Here is a 15749-nt window from a genome sequence, read left to right as displayed (position 1 = left end):
GCATGTCCTACCTTCCAGAAAGTGGTTGCTTTTCTGTTCAGAGAGTTGCTGCTATTCTTTTCTTCAATCTCCTGTTGAGTTCGTGGGTGTTCAGAATGGTTTGATCCCTATTAGCTGAATTCCTGGGACCAGACGAAATTTAGGTCTCCACTCCTCTGCCATCTTGCTCCTCTATAGTTATTTTTAATACTCTTGTCCTTTAACCTTTATATTAGAGCTAAATTGTTAATACTCAACCATATTACACTATTTGAGTACTCTGACTTTGACTGTACACTTATTTTTGCCACAGGTTGTATATTTTCATATGTATTTATGTTATCTACCAGTATCCTTTCATTTCAGCTTGAAAAATTCCTTTCAGCATTTCTTATAAGGCAGGTCTGGTGGTAATGAAATATTCTAGCTTTTATTTGTCTGGAAAAGTCTTTATCCCTCCTTTATTTCTGAAGGACAGTTTGCCAGGTAAAGTATTCTTGCTTAGCATTTATTTTAGTTCAGTACTTTGAATATATCATTCCATCCTCCCCTGACCTGTAAGGTTTTTGCTGGGAAATCTGCTGATAACCTTATGGAGGGTCTCTTGTAAGTTACAAGCTTTTTTCCCCTCTGACTGCTTTCAAGATTCTCTCTTTGTCTTTGATTTTTGACCATTTCATTATAGTGTATTTTGAAGAGGATCTCTTTAAGTAGAGCCTGTTTGGGGAACTATGAGCTTCATGAATTTAGATATCCAAATCTCCCCCCAGATTTGGAAAGTATTCAATCATTATTTCTTTAAATGTGCTTTCTGTCCCTTCTCCTTTTCTTCTCTGGAACTCCAATAATTCAGAGTTCTTAGGTATCCTAAGATCACATGGGCTTTCTTCAGTATTTTTCATTTCTTTTTTATTTTTCTTTTTCCTTTTTTGTTCTCCACTTATTGGATGATTTCAAAGTTCCTGTCCTCTAGCTCACAGATTCTTATTTTGCTTGATCCATTCTGATGGTGATGCTCTCTGTTGCATTTTTACTTTCATTTATAATATTCATCAGCTCCAAAATTTCTCTTTCCTTTTTTTAAAAAAAATTTCTATCTCTCTGATAAACTTCTCATTCTTTTTTAAGTATTATTTTCCTGATTTTGTTGAATTGTCTTTCTGTGCTTTCTGTAGCTTATTGGGTTTCCTTTGAAAAGTTATTTGAATTCTTCATGTCAAGAAATCACATATTTTCACGTCTTTGAGTTTGGTTAGTGAAAGATGATTGTGATCCTTTGGTGGTGTCATGTTACCTTGATTTTTCATGTTACTTAAAGTTTTGCATTGTTGTCTTCAAATCTGAAGTAGTTGTCACCTCCTCCAGTCTTTATTAACTGCCTACTTCAAAGTGTTCAAACTCATGTTTTTTTCCACAACAGTGTGATGAAACTTCCCCTCTGCAAACTTGGACTTCCACATAGGCTCTTTCATCTGTGCATGACTGTTAAAAGACAGTGCTTTCCAGGAGCTCCCTAACCATGGCTAAGAGGGGCTTGAACCAGTTCATGAACCACTTCAGGGTCCTCAGCTGGGACCGAGGTCTGTGTGTCTATTATCTGGTATATGGGTGGGTGAGAGTCCTCCTAAACCCCTTGGTATATGGTGTTAGGTTCCATGGCTCCCACAAAGATACTTTTGTCTGTGAATGGATGCCAAATTTTTGTTGTTGGGTGAGGGATGTCTTTTGCAACTATGATGCTAATGTGACTCCCAAGTTGATTTCAGAAAAACCAGGAAGGAACCAGATTAAGAGGACCAATGTCAGGACCCTAGCTTATGTTTTGCTTGTTGGTTTGTTTGAGTTTAATGTAGAATTGAGGGAGATTTGGATAAAGAATAGCAATTAGGGTACAAGCCTGTCAGTAAAGAACAGAGAGTGATTAGATAAAATTTGCATCATGTACATTGATGGCTATGTCAGCTGGAGATATGGTAAATGTCCAGAGTTGCTGAATATTTAGAGAAATAATCCTCAGCATGAAATCACTTTATTTTCAAGTGAGACAGATGTGAAGGTCAAATATTTGTCATTCTCAAGTTTAGCATCATGTATTATAGACAGCAAAATTCACAGAGAAAAGCTATTCATTTATAATATAGCTCAAATTAAACTGATCTGCATTGTGGCTATTTTTCACAGTAATGTACACTTAAATAAATAGTCACTTATTTAACAAACATGTATTAAGGGCATAGTATTATGCTAAGCACTGCAGAGTATACAAAATATATTTCCCATAATTTTTACAATCAGTATATTTTCAAAACAATTGAAACTACAGGATGAACCACAATGATAAAAGTTTCAAGAGCTGAGATAAGGCAGTAAATATCAAATGGATGGTGTAAACAGTAGGTATAACAGGAGGCCAACGGAGAGAAGGATCACTAGGAGCAAGGGTGACCCAGGAGCTTCAGCAAGGATGAGAGGTTTGAGCTGAGCCTGGAAGTTGAATTGAATGTAGAAGGTAAATAGAACATAAGTAGAAGTATGCTATAGTTTGCTAGAAGGACTGGAATGTTTTTGGTAAACAATGAATGAACCATCTAGAATGTAAGTTTTGTGTTGGGGAGGGTGGATATAAAGGTAGGTGTGGCTAAACTGTGTAGTACCTTAAATATTAGGCTAAGGGATTTGAGTTTTACAAAGATTCTTTTAGCGTTTTTTATTGATATGTTAAAAATGGAATTTTAGGATGTTTTAATGCAGAATGGATTAAAGGAAGTAGAAAACAAAGATAGGAATATCATAAAAATCAATCAAAATAACCTACAGATGAATTAATAGAGAATATAGAATAGGATTTTGGCAATAATAAAAGTAACAGGAAACTAAAAAGGGTTGCTGATGATTATACATAGGAGTATTGGAATAAGTTAAAATATAGAAAATAAATTATAGAGAAGTTTTGATCATGGGTTACTTGAGGTTGATGCAACAATATTTTGAAATAAGTAGTCAAGACTGAGGGGCACCTGGGTGGCTCATGTGGTTGAATGATTGCCTTTGGCTCAGGTCATGATCCTGGAGTCCCAAGATCAAGTCCTGCGTCAGGCTCCCTGCTCAGCAGGGAGTCTGCTTCTCCTTCTGACCCACCCCCATGCTCTCTCTCTCTTTCTCATTCTCTCTATCAAATAAATAAATAAAATCTTCTAAAAAAATTAAAAAAAATAGTCAAGACTGAGAGTTGATTTTAGAAAAGTAGAGAACTATAATTTAGAACTATTGAGTTTAAAGAGATGGGAAGATATCAGAATGTACATGCCCATTAGGCAGTTGAACATATGTAAATTGAGTTCAGGGAAATATTTAAAGTAGAGATATAAATTTAAGAGTAATTCATATAATCTTTGAAGTCACAAGACTGAATGGAATTTTTTAGGAAATCAGTTTGAAGAGTTAAAGCCCTAAATATAAGAAAATCTTCACATTTAAGGGCAAAAGGTGAAGCCAGCATTTATTAAGCCACTATGTACATTAACTAGTTTAAATTTATGAGAGCTAAGGAAGCCTCAGAAAGAGTGCTATCAAAGAGGTTTAGAAAATATATGGACAGTGAAGTTTCATCAAGATCCTGAGAATAGGGGCACCTGGGTGGCGCAGTCGGTTAAGCATCTGCCTTCGGCTCAGGTCGTGATCCTGGACTCCCGGGATCAAGCCCCGCATTGGGCTCCCCGCTCTGCAGGAAGCCTGCTTCTCCCTCTCCCACTCCCCCTGCTTGTGTTCCCTCTCTCACTGTCTCTCTCTCTCTCTGTCAAATAAATAAATAAAATCTTAAAAAAAAAAAGATCCTGAGAATAGTAAAGTTCATGAAGGAGTAAAGATATTGATGTTGGAAAGAGATCAATTATCATTAGCATATGATTTATCATAGGTTTAAGAACAATTTATGGTTTGTTTCATTAAGAAATAATTGGTAATCTTTGAGGGTCAGTGTTTCCTTGGTAAAAAAATCATAAAACAATGAAATAGTTATATCTGGGCTGGCTACTCTTCACTATCCACTGCTTTGCATCATATTCTTTGAAATGGGAGATCTATGTCATAATGGGACAACTCTAGAAGAATCATTTCTTATTAATGAAATATAAGCCAAATACAATTGATGGGATAATTATTATCAGAAAATTATCTTTTATCAAGAAATTGATGTTTATTTAGATTGAAGTGCACCTAGGATGGAAAAATGACAAATTTTTTAAAAAAAATCTAGATTAAAAAAATTGAATTGGGATAGTCAGAGGATTTAGCCAACTTAGTTTTAAAAGGATACACAGAAGATTGTTATTTTTACATGTTGAGCATTGCTATCATCTGTGCTTTATTTTCACAACCCTCTTTTTTTTTTTTTTTTAGATTTATTTATTTTAGAGAAAGAGAGAGCATGACCGGGAGGGGCAGAGGGACAGGGAGAGAGAAACTTGAGCAGATTCCATGCTGAGCATGGAGCCCAATGCAGGGCTCCATCTCATGACCCTGAGATCAGAACCCGAGATGAAACCAAGAGTCAGCTGCTCAACTGACTGTGACACCCAGGCATCCCTCCTACAGTTTTTTTTTTTTTAGAGAGAGAGAGAGAGCAAGTGTGTTAGCAGAAGTGTGTGGGGGGGGGAAGGCAGAGGGAGAGGGAGATAGAATCTCAAGCAGACTCCATGCTGAGTGCGGAGCCCCACATGGGACTCAATTTCACGACCATGATATCATGACCTGAGCCAAAATCCAGAGTCAGACGCTTAACTGACTGAGCCACCAGGTGCCCCTCACAATGCTTTTTTGTTAACTTTACTAAATCTAACTGTTCTCTTCTCCAACAGGCACCATAATTTGCTTAGTGCCATGTACAGAACTCACACTGTATGTAGAGTGCCATTTGTGGGCTAATTAACCACTTGAGAAATGTTCCTCAAAGTGTGGTCCATGGACCACTTGTGTCAAAGAGCCTTCTGGAATGCTCATATTTGGGAGCAGGAGAGAAGAAAACAAGTTTAGATATGAAAGAATAGAGGGATCTATGAGACCAGTAATGCCTGTAAAACACAGATGTAGAAATACTAACCTACAGGTGCCTGGGTGGCTCAGTTTGTTAAGTGTCCAACTCTTGATTTTGGCTCAGGTCATGATCTCAAGGTCATGGGATGGAGCCCCAAAATTGGGCTCCATGCTGGGCATGGAGCCTGCATGGGATTCTCTCTTTCCCTTTCCCTCTGTCCCTCCCTATCCCTGGCTCACATATGTGCTCTCTCAATCTCTCAAAAAAAAAGAAAAGAAAAGAAATACCAACCCACAGTTACATAATCAAAATCACTGGGAATTGCACATAGGAATGTATATTTTAAAAGTAAGAACTCCAAGCTACACATACACATTAAAATTGTAAGAAAGTTTTTAAATAGAAAATAAAATGTAGGAAAGTGTGTGTGTGTGTGTGTGTTTAGCCTGGGGTTCTTACTGATGTGTTTGAGTCTACTTCTTTCTCTCTTGTTCATTTTTTTAGAATATATTTATTTCAGTGTATTAAAGTTCAAATGTGTGTGTGTTTTAAAATCTAGTACCCGATGTCTATCACCCCAAATGTTTAAGCAAATCCAACAATAAAAGGGACACATTTAAATCTTAGGTATTTTTATATTCTGTCCTATAGCTAAATTTGGGCTGATAATAGTTGGAAAGAAAAGTGAAAAGAAAAATAAAGGAAAAGAAAATAGAGGAGAAAGTGAGGAGAGGAGAGAGAAAAGAAATGAGAACACGGTTTTATCCTTACTGCTTTTGAAGCTAATTCTTTTACTGTTGGAAAACTTGATATGGTCAGAAGACAAGCTTAAGGGCTATAAATGATGAGATCAAGTTTTTAACCCAGTATTGTCTCTCTAGATACATCTGTCTTCTTACAGAATGAGACAAGCCCCATCGTTTCTGCTCCTTTATCCCTTCTGAGCCTATAGATGGAAGGTCTAATACCATGAATATTCATAGCAAGATGAAACAGACCTTTTAATTAATTACTGTATGAGTCGCTTATTGGTAATAAGGCTACATAAGTCTTTTTTTTTTTTAATTGAAGTATAGGTGGCTTGCAATGTTACATTAGTTTCAGGTGTACAACATAGTGATTCAACAAGTCTATATGTTATCCTAAGCTTACCACAGTGTAACTACCATCTGTCACCATACAATGCTATTACATTATCATTGGCTATATTTCCTATGCTGTACCTTTTATCTCCATGAATTATTCATTCCATAATTGGAAGCCTGCATTTCCCACTTCCCTTCACCCATTTACTCGTTCCCCTACTCCCTCCCTCTGGCAACAATACAGCTTGTTTTCTGTATTTATAGGTCTGTTTCTGCTTTTGTTCATTTATTTGTTTTATTTTTTAGATTCCACATATAAGTAAAATCATATGGTATTTGTCTTTCTCTGACATATATATATGTATATATATACATACACATACCACAACTTCCTTATCCATTCATTAGTCAATGGACACATGAGTTGCTTCCATATCTTGGCTATTGTAAATAATGCTGCCATAAATATAAGGGTACATGTATCTTTTCAAATTAGTATTTACATCCTCTTGGGTAAATATTCAGTAGTGAAATTACTGGATCATATGGTATTTATTTCTATTTTTAATTTTTTGAGGAAACCACACTGATTTTTATAGTGGCTGCACCAATTTACATTCCCACCAATCTACATTATGTTGTTGTTAGGAATGTGCACAAGGGTTCCCTTTTTTTCCACATCCTTGTCAACACTTGTTATTTCTTATCTTTTCTCCTGTTAATTTTCATATAGCAACTATTCTCTTCTATTTTGTCTCTTATGAAAGGATTAAACAGCCCTCCATTTGAGGCATGTCCTGCTTCTGTTTTTCCTCACTTGAAATCATATTATATTGTTACAGTGTAAGAGTCTCTGACAGTGTGAGCATATTCAATATCAGAAAGAGTCTAGAATCCTTATTGATTACTTTTAGAGCCTTCAAGAATACACATATTCTGAAGCAGGTAAAAGAAAAGAGTGTGGAAGTGACACAGATGAGGGGAATCCATGAGACCAAGAGAGACATTGTAGACACAGCAACGTATAGAGACATGCAGATGTCAAGGCTAGAGGCATTTTATAGTGGGCTATATGGGAAAATGCTAGAAATATTTAAAAAATTTTTCCGATATAAATGATTTTTATATGTTTCCTTGTTATATAAACTGAAATATTATTTTAAAAAATCTTGGCCGAGCTTCTAAATAACTGCATTATTTTGTCGGTCTCTGTTCACTAGAATAAATCATTTTGGGCTTCTTTAAAAGGGGAAAATTTTAGCAATTTTGTTTTCGCTTGTGAATTCACAGAAGGAAAGTAATTCTTAGAGCAAAGCTTCAAAGATTCAATATAAGATAAACAATTCTTTTCATCACACTTAATATTAAATATAACAGAATTGCAGGAAGAATAATTCATTTTAACATTAAAATGAAGCACAACTTCTTTAGTCTGATTACTTCGGAATGCGAACATACAAAGGGCTCAAAAAATAAGTAACAATTAGTTAAAACTTGAAATGAGCAAAGAAAATATGTGGAGAATTTATAGATAGATTTTCCTGTCATTTATATTATAGTGTTATCTCTGTCTTCGGATAAGCAGAAGAAATAAAATAGTCATTTAAAGGAAGCTGTGAAAAATGCAAGGCATGAGAACTTTGTGGTGATGATTTTTGCAAGGTGAACAAGATCCTAATTCTTAGTTGTTTACATCAGAAATAATTTGACATTCTTTTATTCAACAAAGTATTCATTGAACACCTACTGTGTACTTGACATTGTTTTAGCCCATTGGGTTACAGCAGTAATACAGGGCAGTGGAGAAAGTAAAGAAGGAAAGGAAGTTTGGAAGTGGCAACAAGTAGTGGTTTTGCAGTTTTCCATGTAAGAGTCAGAAAGGACCTCACTGAAAACATGGCAGTAAGACATAGTCCCTCAGGACATGTGAGATTGAGCCATGAACCTGGGCAAGAACATTCCAGATAAAGTGAATAACAGGTACAAATGTCCTGGGGCAGAAACATGCCGGTCATATTGAAGGAGCAGGAAGGAAGTCACTGAGGCTGGAGTGGAGTGACTGAGGGAGTCTGTGGAGATGAGGTCGGAAAGGTCACAGAGGCCAGATTGGTAGGACCTCATCGATTAATAAGTACTTATGGCTTTAACTGTAAGTGATGTGAAGCCTCACCCACAGAAAAATATGAGAGAAGAATGACAAGATCTGACTTTTATGCTCAAAGGAATATTCTGGTTCCTAGGTTAGGAAGAGATTAGAAGGAAATACAGGCAGAAGCAGGGAGACCTGTTAAGGGATTGCAGCAGTGATTCAGGTGGGGGATGATGGTGGCTCGACCAATTTATGGTAGTTGTCGTAGCAGTGAAGGTGCAAAGTGGTGGCATTCTGGATTTATTGTGAAAGCAGAGCCAACAGAACTTGCTGATAAATTGGTTGTCGTTTGTGAGAGATGTCAAATGACTCTAAGGACTTTAACTTGAGCAAATAGTAGGATGAAGGTGCTATTTCCTGACATGAGAAAGATTGTAAAAGAAGCAGGTTTAGGGGGCAATAATCAGAAGTTTGATTTGGTGTATCTTAAGTTTGTGATGCCTATTCAATTTCTACTAGAGTTGTTGAGTAATCAGTTATACATACGCCTTTGGATTTTAGGGAAAATTCCAAGCTGGAGTTATAAATATAGAAGAGAAAGACATGTAAGTGATATTTAAAGCCACAGGGCTGGAAATAGAAAAGAGAAGACATGTAGGAATGAATTCTAGGGCAGTGCTAAGAGACCGGGGAGAAGAGACTGAGAAGTCAGACTGCAAGAAGTATCACTTCATTATTAATAACTTTCTTTCAGAGGACATTGGCAATGTATAGGCTCTAGGGGCCGTAGGTGTTTCTTTTACTTTTGGTAGGATTCACCTGGTCATTTGCCACTTACCCATCACTTGACCTAAATCTTAAATTTTTGCTCTTACTCACTCTCTCCCCTCCCTTCATGCCTGCATCACATTTGTTTTGAACATTCTTATTGTTAGTGAACTTCATCTCACTATAAAATGCATTTTTGAAAACTGTCAAAAGTAATTTGGGGATTTTATCTGGTGAATAAAATGGGTGACCAATTTGGTTAATACCGCTTTTGATCAAATATTAGGCATGACTATTGAGTAATATCACCAAGTTTACTGTGTGGTTTATGTGCCAGATCTAAAAGCAACGTCAACAAGCGTGTTCTAAAACCGTTTTGAGCAATGACATGACTGGAATAAATATTTCCAAGAGGACTATTTTCAATTAATAATCATATATCATATACAAATGTAAGTTCTGTCAAATTGATTAACACCATTTCTTAACATTCTGTTACCTTATCACAAATATTAATGTAGATGCTTAAAGTCTATGAACACGCTAATAGCCATAAATAATATCTAATTGAATCTTCATTTCCCAGACTAAGAATTTCTTAAAACAACTCCTATTTTCATTTAAGATGATTATCTTATCAAAAGCAATTGAAAATAATTATTTTAATGAGTAAAATGTCTACAAAAACACATCTACTAATATTTACCCAGCTCTTACCAAAATTGAGGATTATGAACACCACAGATTTACAAACATCCTTGGATATCTAGCTAGTACTAAGTTTGTAAAGGATGTATCTCCTGCAAATTATGCCAACTATTTGTTCATTGAACAGGTATTTATTAAATTCTAGTACGTTCCAGATACACGTCACAATGAAAAGAGTTTGTTCTTTTAAGTCTTTCCAAGCATGTCGGGAGAGACTTATATGCGTAAGGGATGGAGCAAATAGTGCTACTGAGTTTTTCTATATCAAGCGATCTCCTAGGGAGTTTTACCACATGGAGAACCTGTTTTGAGCAGATTAAGGGAAAACTGGAGAAGTAGCTAGGCTTAGAGTTACCCCTTTCTGTATACTGCACACAGACTGGGACGATTAATCAATTACACACTGACGCAAAAACCTCCCTCTCTCTTTTTTTTTTTTTAAGATTTTTATTTATTTGTCAGAGAGAGAGAGAGCACAAGCAGGGGGAGCAGCAGAGGGAGAGGGAGAAGCAGGCTCCTCACTGAGCAAGGAGCCTGATGTGGGACTTGATCCCAGGACCCTGGGATCATGACCTGAGCCGAAGGCAGACGCTTAATGACTGAGCCATCCAGGCGTCCCGAAAAACCTCCCTCTCTTAATGACAATGTTCCAATTGCTCTCCAGGCCTCTGCCTGGACCCGTCTTTAGAGAGGAATGGACTATCATGGAACAGTTTTAGTTTTCTTTAGAAGCTAACTACCATTGCTGTCCTAGGTTCTGGGATTCAAAGATGGGGTTCCTGTTCTCAAAAAAAAATTTTTTTTTTTAAAGATTTTATTTATTTATTTGAGAGAGAGAGAATGAGAGAGAGAGAACACATGAGAGGGGATAGGGTCAGAGGACGAAGCAGACTCCCTGCCGAGCAGGGAGCCCGATGCGGGACTCGATCCAGGGACTCCAGGATCATGACCTGAGCGGAAGGCAGTCGCTTAACCAACTGAGCCACCCAGGCGCCCCTCAAAAAAAAATTATTATATTTTGAGGGGAAAGATATATCTTGAGTAATTACATCAGAACATGGTAACTGTTCTGGTGGTAGAAACTCAACATACTCAGTGGGCATCTGGGGGGAAAGCCTAAGAGTTACTGGCTTTACAGATAAAGTGCTGACATTATTTAAAGAGATGAGTTAATCTTCCACTAAGCTCAGCAGGATGAGGTAGATGTAAATGCTTGGGACCTAGCTTTTTTCCCTTTGGATCTTAATACTCTACCTATTCCTGCATTTTCAAACCTTTTTCACTAGATTTGGCCTGACACTTCATTGTGAATAAAGCCTAATTTTCATCCTAGGACATTGCCTGTAAAATATTTTATAGTCTTTACCCCAGGGATCACCATCATACTGAGGCAGAACATTGCCCACTGTTCCTCACTTAAACTTGGTGGCTTGCCCCATTCCTCTCACTCATGTTGACATTAATTGCCAGAAGGAGGAAAGTGATTTCTAAATGTAGGTTTACATGTTTCTTATTAGAAATAATAAACTTACAATGTTTTTCATGTGTTTCACCAGGATGGTCAGCTTCGCATCCTCATGTGATATCACTAACTGCACCTTAGGCGTCTTGTCAGGAAACTTCTCACCTGATAAAGTGATAGAATTTCAGTGGGTTAAATTGGAAGTGATTCATCACAGGATAAATTAAACATTTAAAGACTAAAATGGAACCAATGAATAATGTGCAAAAGAAACATTCTTCAGATCACGCAGAAAACATAATACTCTTTAGGAAAACTGAGTTGTTTAAAGATGGGATTTGTGTCTAATCATCCTGAACCAAAACTTCCTCCTCATATTTTGTGTTTTTGATTGATTTTGTTTGTTTTGATTGATTATTTTCCCAATTATTTAAGCTTGAAAACCTAGTGCCATTTTTGGCTTCAGTTTTCTCAACATTCACTACAATAAGCTTAAGTATTAGAGAGAGAAAGTGTTGGCTTTAAAAGTCAGTGAGCCTGGGGTTCAGGTCCCAGAACTATACTTAAGACTGTGTTATGTGTGTATAATTAACTTATGACTAAGTTAATTGACTTCCTTAAAATGGAGATAATAGTTACCTACTTCAGGATAGTTGAGATGATCAACTGAGAAATTAAAAAGTTTTCACAATGTAATCTCTCAATAAATGTTTGCAATTAGTAATAGTTTTCTCCATATATTTGCATTCATCTCTTCTTATTTCCATAGCTCCTAGTTCAGACTCTTAAGAATCTTTTGTCTGAACTACTAGAACATTCTCTTCTCCTCTCCTAAAGCCCAAATCTATTTGTACACAATTAACCAGTATATTCTTCCTACAGCAACTTCTCTAAAATTACTCTTTTGATAAAAGTACTGTTCATAGCTTTCCAGTGCTTATGAAAAAAAATCTGAATTTCTCAGACTTACATTGTTGCTTCTTATTGAATCTGTTTTTTAATTTCCCATTGTTACTATTCCATGCTGTAGTCTGTATGTTCAATTCTACAAACATGCTCTGCTATTTCCTTCCAGTCATTGCTCATATTATTCTCTTTATTTGAAATGACCTCTTCCACCATTTTTGGCTATTGAACTTTTATCTTTCTAAAATGCCTAATTAAAATGCAAAATAGCTTCTGTTGTCACCTCCCTTTGAACTCCCTCAGCACAGCCCTTATTACTTAATATTTGTATCATAATTATTATTTTAACATGCCTCAATTTGCTTAGTGGATTATAATCTCCCTCAAGGCTTACTTTTTTCCTATATCCCCAAGGGATATATAAATCAGTGCCTGCTCCATAATGTCACACCAAACATTTATTTAATAACAAAAGTAGTCTTATTTTTTTCAAGTTATATCGTTCCATCATTAAAATGAAGGCTTTGGTTTTTTAATTAAAAATTTCTGGTTTATAGCCCCCAAATTAAGCATAATTTGTAGTTTTTCTGATATTTCCACTGGTTACTCTGGTTGTATATTCTCTGAGGGAAGTTAGAGAGAAGTTTATTTGTAACAAGAAATTTGGCAATGTTCTACTGTGGGCTCATTGTGGTCCACAATTGTTTTCTGAAAGTCAGTCTCAGCTCTCTAATCCTCTTTAAACTTTGATAATTAAGCCTTACTGGTATGTTTCCTTTTCCAAAGATTTTTACATGTTTGTAAAAGTAGTTTACACACTGTATGTAGGTAATATTAATTAATGCTATTGTTAACGTGGATTATGACATTGAAATAATTAAAATTGGCATTGTTTCTTACAATTGAAATGGTAATCACATAAAAGTAATAAAAATATTCTACCTTAAAATATTTTTATTTGTTTACAATGACTGAGAGACATTGTGAGTTAGAGATACTATGAGATAATTCTGAGTGTAGTACTGAGGTAAATTGCATTTATAGTAAAAAAAATATAATTGGATTTTTGGTATGAGCGTGTTAAAAATGCTGATGACTTTTTGATGCACAATGAGCATTATTTTTGAATTAAAGAATGGAAAGATTACTACATAGAAACTCAATGTGTTTGATCAGAGGAGTTTTAATTTGAAGGTGAGAAATTAGCATAAATTTATGATTGTCTAAATAATAACCATGTAACTGTTACTTGAACTGACTGAAGTGATATTCCACTCTGAAACTCTAGTGCAAGATTAGTAATCAGTATCCGTCAATCACGGCAGAGTTCAGAATTCAGTGAAAATTCAGGGCACCGGGAAGTTTTAATAGTCAATGTGGTAATAGTAGAGGTACTTAGTATTTCTAGAACTCTTACTGTATGCCAAACATTGGGCTAAGAGCTTTATGTACATGAACTAACTCAATACTCAAAGCAAGTCTATAAAGTTTGTGTTACACATGAGGAAACAAAGGCATTTGGTCAAAGGTCATGCAGACAATAAACCATGCAGGGTTAAATGATCTCTAAAGTCTATGTTCTTAAACATCATGCTGTAAAAGGGCAAAGAAGGGGCAATAATCTAAGGGAAAGAGTTAAATGAAGAACCCAGAGAAGGAGAATTTTGAGAATAGTTTCATATGGACAAGAAGATGGCTAGAATATTTTGGTTCTCTGATTCAAGTTAGTCTGGAGAATCTGATTATGCTTAATCCAACCATTTATAAAAACCTTAAGAGCTCTTAAAATATTACCGATCCTAGCATGATTGTGTTGAAATGTTTGAATGCATGACACTATAACAGCTAATACAGCACTTATTATGCACAATGTGTCCATTAATGTTAAAAAAGCAGCATTTCAAAATCTTTTTACAGATGATAATATATTCATATAACTAAAAAATAAAAATTTATTTTAAAAGCATACAGTAAAACATCTTCCTCCCATTCCTAACACCTATCCACCGAGTTCCCCTACCATTATTTCATTAGCTTCCCATATATCCCTCCAGAGGGACACAAATCCTTCCAGTTTCTCCATATAAGCAAATAAGAATAAGTACTTTTACTGCCCCCTCCCTGCTTTTCCACAAAAGGAGTAGCACATTTACTAGCACAAAGATCTTGGAGAAATTTTTATAATCATACAAAGCTTCTTTATTTTTTAAAATATATTTGCATATTATTCCATTATGTGAAATGCCATAATTTATTTAATTAGTTCCCCATTGGTGGGCATGTGTGTTGTTTCCAAAGTTTTCCAGCTGTTACAAACCATGCTGCAACAAACAGCTTTGTATGCATGTCATTTTGTACCTGTGCACAAATATTATAGGATAAATTTCCAGCAGCAGAATTGCTGGTCGAAGGGTATTAGCATTTGTAATTTTGATAAATGGTGCCAAATCACCTTCCATGGAGGTTGTACCAGTTTGCATTACCACCAGCAGTGTATGAGTGTCTGCTGATTTGTAACCAAGTTTACTAATTAAATTTTTGAATTTTTGCCAATCTGATGAGTTAAAAATAATACCAGTGTAATTTTGATTTGCATTTTTATTATGAGTGAGTTTGAGGATCCTTTCTTTTGTTTAAGAGCCTTTGTATTTTTTTTTTTTTGTGCCTATTGTCATTTCATATTCTTTATACAATATTCTATTTGGTCATTGGTCTTTTTCTTATCAATTTTTAGGAGATGGTTATATATTAGATAACCAACTGTTTGTGATAAATTGTAAATATGTCATCCATTTTGTCATTTATCTTTGAATTTTTTAAAACTTTGCTGTAGTTTTTTATATCCTGCAAAATTATCATGGCTTCTGGATTTGTAGTCATAACTATACTAGGTCATCCTCAGATTATAAAGGATTTTTTTCTATGTTTTCTTTGTCATATATATGACTTTGTTATTTACATTAAAAGTCTTTCATCCATTTGGTATTTATCCTGGCACATGGTGTGAAATATGCTATCTCAACACTATTTATTGAATTTTTTCTTAGTGGTCTGACCACATATTAAATCCCTGAATGTATTTGACTCTATTTATGGACATTCTATTATGTTCTATTTATTCATCCTTTTTGGGCCAACACCACATGTTTCAATTAGTGAGGCTTTGTAATGAGTTTTATATATGATAGGGCTAGTCTTACTTCTATGCTTTTGTTAAATTTTTCTGGCCTTTATTTATTTTTGTTTATGAACTGTAGAATTAACTTATCTAGTTAAAAATAAATCCATTAATATTTTTAAAAATATATTCAAAATTAGAAAAGAAGACATCCAAATGGTCAAGAGACACATGAAAAAGTGCTCAACATCGCTCGGCATCAGGGAAATCCAAATCAAAACCTCAATGAGATACCACCTCACACCAGTCAGAATGGCTAAAATTAACAAGTTGGGAAATGACAGATGTTGGCGAGGATGCAGAGAAAGGAGAACCCTCCTACACTGTTGGTGGGAATGCAAGCTGGTGCAACCACTCTGGAAAACAGTATGGAGGTTCCTCAAAAAGTTGAAAATAGAGCTACCATATGACCTAGCAATTGCACTACTGGGTATTTACCCCAAAGATACAAATGTAGGAATCTGAAGGGGTACGTGCACCTCAATGTTTATAGCAGCAATGTCCACAATAACCAAACTATGGAAAGAGCTAAGATGTCCATC

The 15749-nt window shown here is 35.5% G+C and overlaps 1 protein-coding gene across 1 annotated transcript in view; it reads right to left on the bottom strand.

The window, feature by feature from the left end:
- The window catches only part of PIK3C2G (phosphatidylinositol-4-phosphate 3-kinase catalytic subunit type 2 gamma), a 291400-nt gene that overhangs the window by 17618 nt on the left and 258033 nt on the right, over nucleotides 1-15749 (bottom strand). Inside the window, exon 29 of the mRNA XM_081818936.1 lies at nucleotides 11194-11288. Coding sequence (XP_081675062.1) covers nucleotides 11194-11288 — 95 coding nt within the window. The remainder of the gene's footprint in view (nucleotides 1-11193; nucleotides 11289-15749) is intronic.

Source organism: Leptonychotes weddellii, chromosome 5 (genome assembly GCF_054177405.1).
Source record: "Leptonychotes weddellii isolate Sample4059 chromosome 5, ASM5417740v2, whole genome shotgun sequence".
Taxonomy (NCBI): domain Eukaryota; kingdom Metazoa; phylum Chordata; class Mammalia; order Carnivora; family Phocidae; genus Leptonychotes; species Leptonychotes weddellii.
The sequence above is the reverse complement of the archived record's forward strand: the minus strand, read 5'-3'. Positions and strand labels throughout refer to the sequence as shown.